The sequence below is a fragment of the Charadrius vociferus genome, unplaced genomic scaffold (assembly GCF_000708025.1).
Source record: "Charadrius vociferus isolate BGI_N301 unplaced genomic scaffold, ASM70802v2 scaffold2695, whole genome shotgun sequence".
Taxonomy (NCBI): Eukaryota; Metazoa; Chordata; class Aves; order Charadriiformes; family Charadriidae; genus Charadrius; species Charadrius vociferus.
This window is the reverse complement of record NW_009648637.1, coordinates 7,101-7,848: the sequence shown is the minus strand read 5'-3', so window position 1 is coordinate 7,848 and position 748 is coordinate 7,101. Positions and strand designations below refer to the sequence as shown.

General features: G+C 64.4%; 1 protein-coding gene across 1 annotated transcript in view; it reads left to right on the top strand.

Annotated features, from left to right (window-relative positions):
* NCAPH2 (non-SMC condensin II complex, subunit H2) overlaps positions 1–748 on the top strand; it is a 16,582-nt gene that overhangs the window by 9,892 nt on the left and 5,942 nt on the right. The window contains exons 15-16 of the mRNA XM_009886311.1: positions 255–308; positions 385–437. Coding sequence (XP_009884613.1) covers positions 255–308; positions 385–437 — 107 coding nt within the window. The remainder of the gene's footprint in view (positions 1–254; positions 309–384; positions 438–748) is intronic.

Sequence of the window (748 nt, the reverse complement as noted above, 5' to 3'; positions counted from 1 at the left end):
CTGGAACTGGAGCGGGTGGTGGCTGTCCCGGGAACGGCCAGCCCACCTCTGGGGGAAGGAGGTGGCTCTGGAGGTGACAACTGGCTTGTTGCGTGCTGTGAGGGCAGCAGACGGGGTCGGTGGTGCTGTTGGTGGGGGGCTGCCTGCTGCCGCCAGCCCTCGCCCGCCTGCTCTCCCTGCTGGCATCCCCGGGGGCACTCAGGGGGTCGGCACCTTCGACTGGTTTTAACTTTAATCCTCTCTGGTTCCCCCAGTCGACAATGTTGCTGACAGCAGGAAAACCAGGAGGAAAGGGCCGACGTTCGCAGGTAAGCGTGGCACGGTGGGCCTGTCGGGGAGGTGGCATTTCCCTCCCAGCCTGCGGCTCTGGCTGTCCCCGGCTAGGGCTGAGCACAGGCAAACGTGCTGTCGTGCCCCGCGCCGTACGGGCCCCCTGGGTGGGCTTTGGGCTGGAAAGCGGCAGGACGCCTCGCTGGGGAGCTGAGACGGAGGCAAATACATGGGAGGGAGAGGAACCAGAGCCCCGCGTGGCAGATCTGTGCCGGGGGGGTTCACGGCAGAGGGGCATGGGCAGCACCAGGAGAGCCCGGCTTTCGGGGCTGCAGAAAGATGCTCCAGTTTAGGAATGGCAGGAGATTCGAGGTTTCGCAGCTATTCCTCTTTAAAAAAGCAGACCTGAGATCCGGCTGCACTAAACCTTGCCCCCACTGGCTGCAGAGCCCTTCCTGTGCCTTGGGGGGGAAACTGG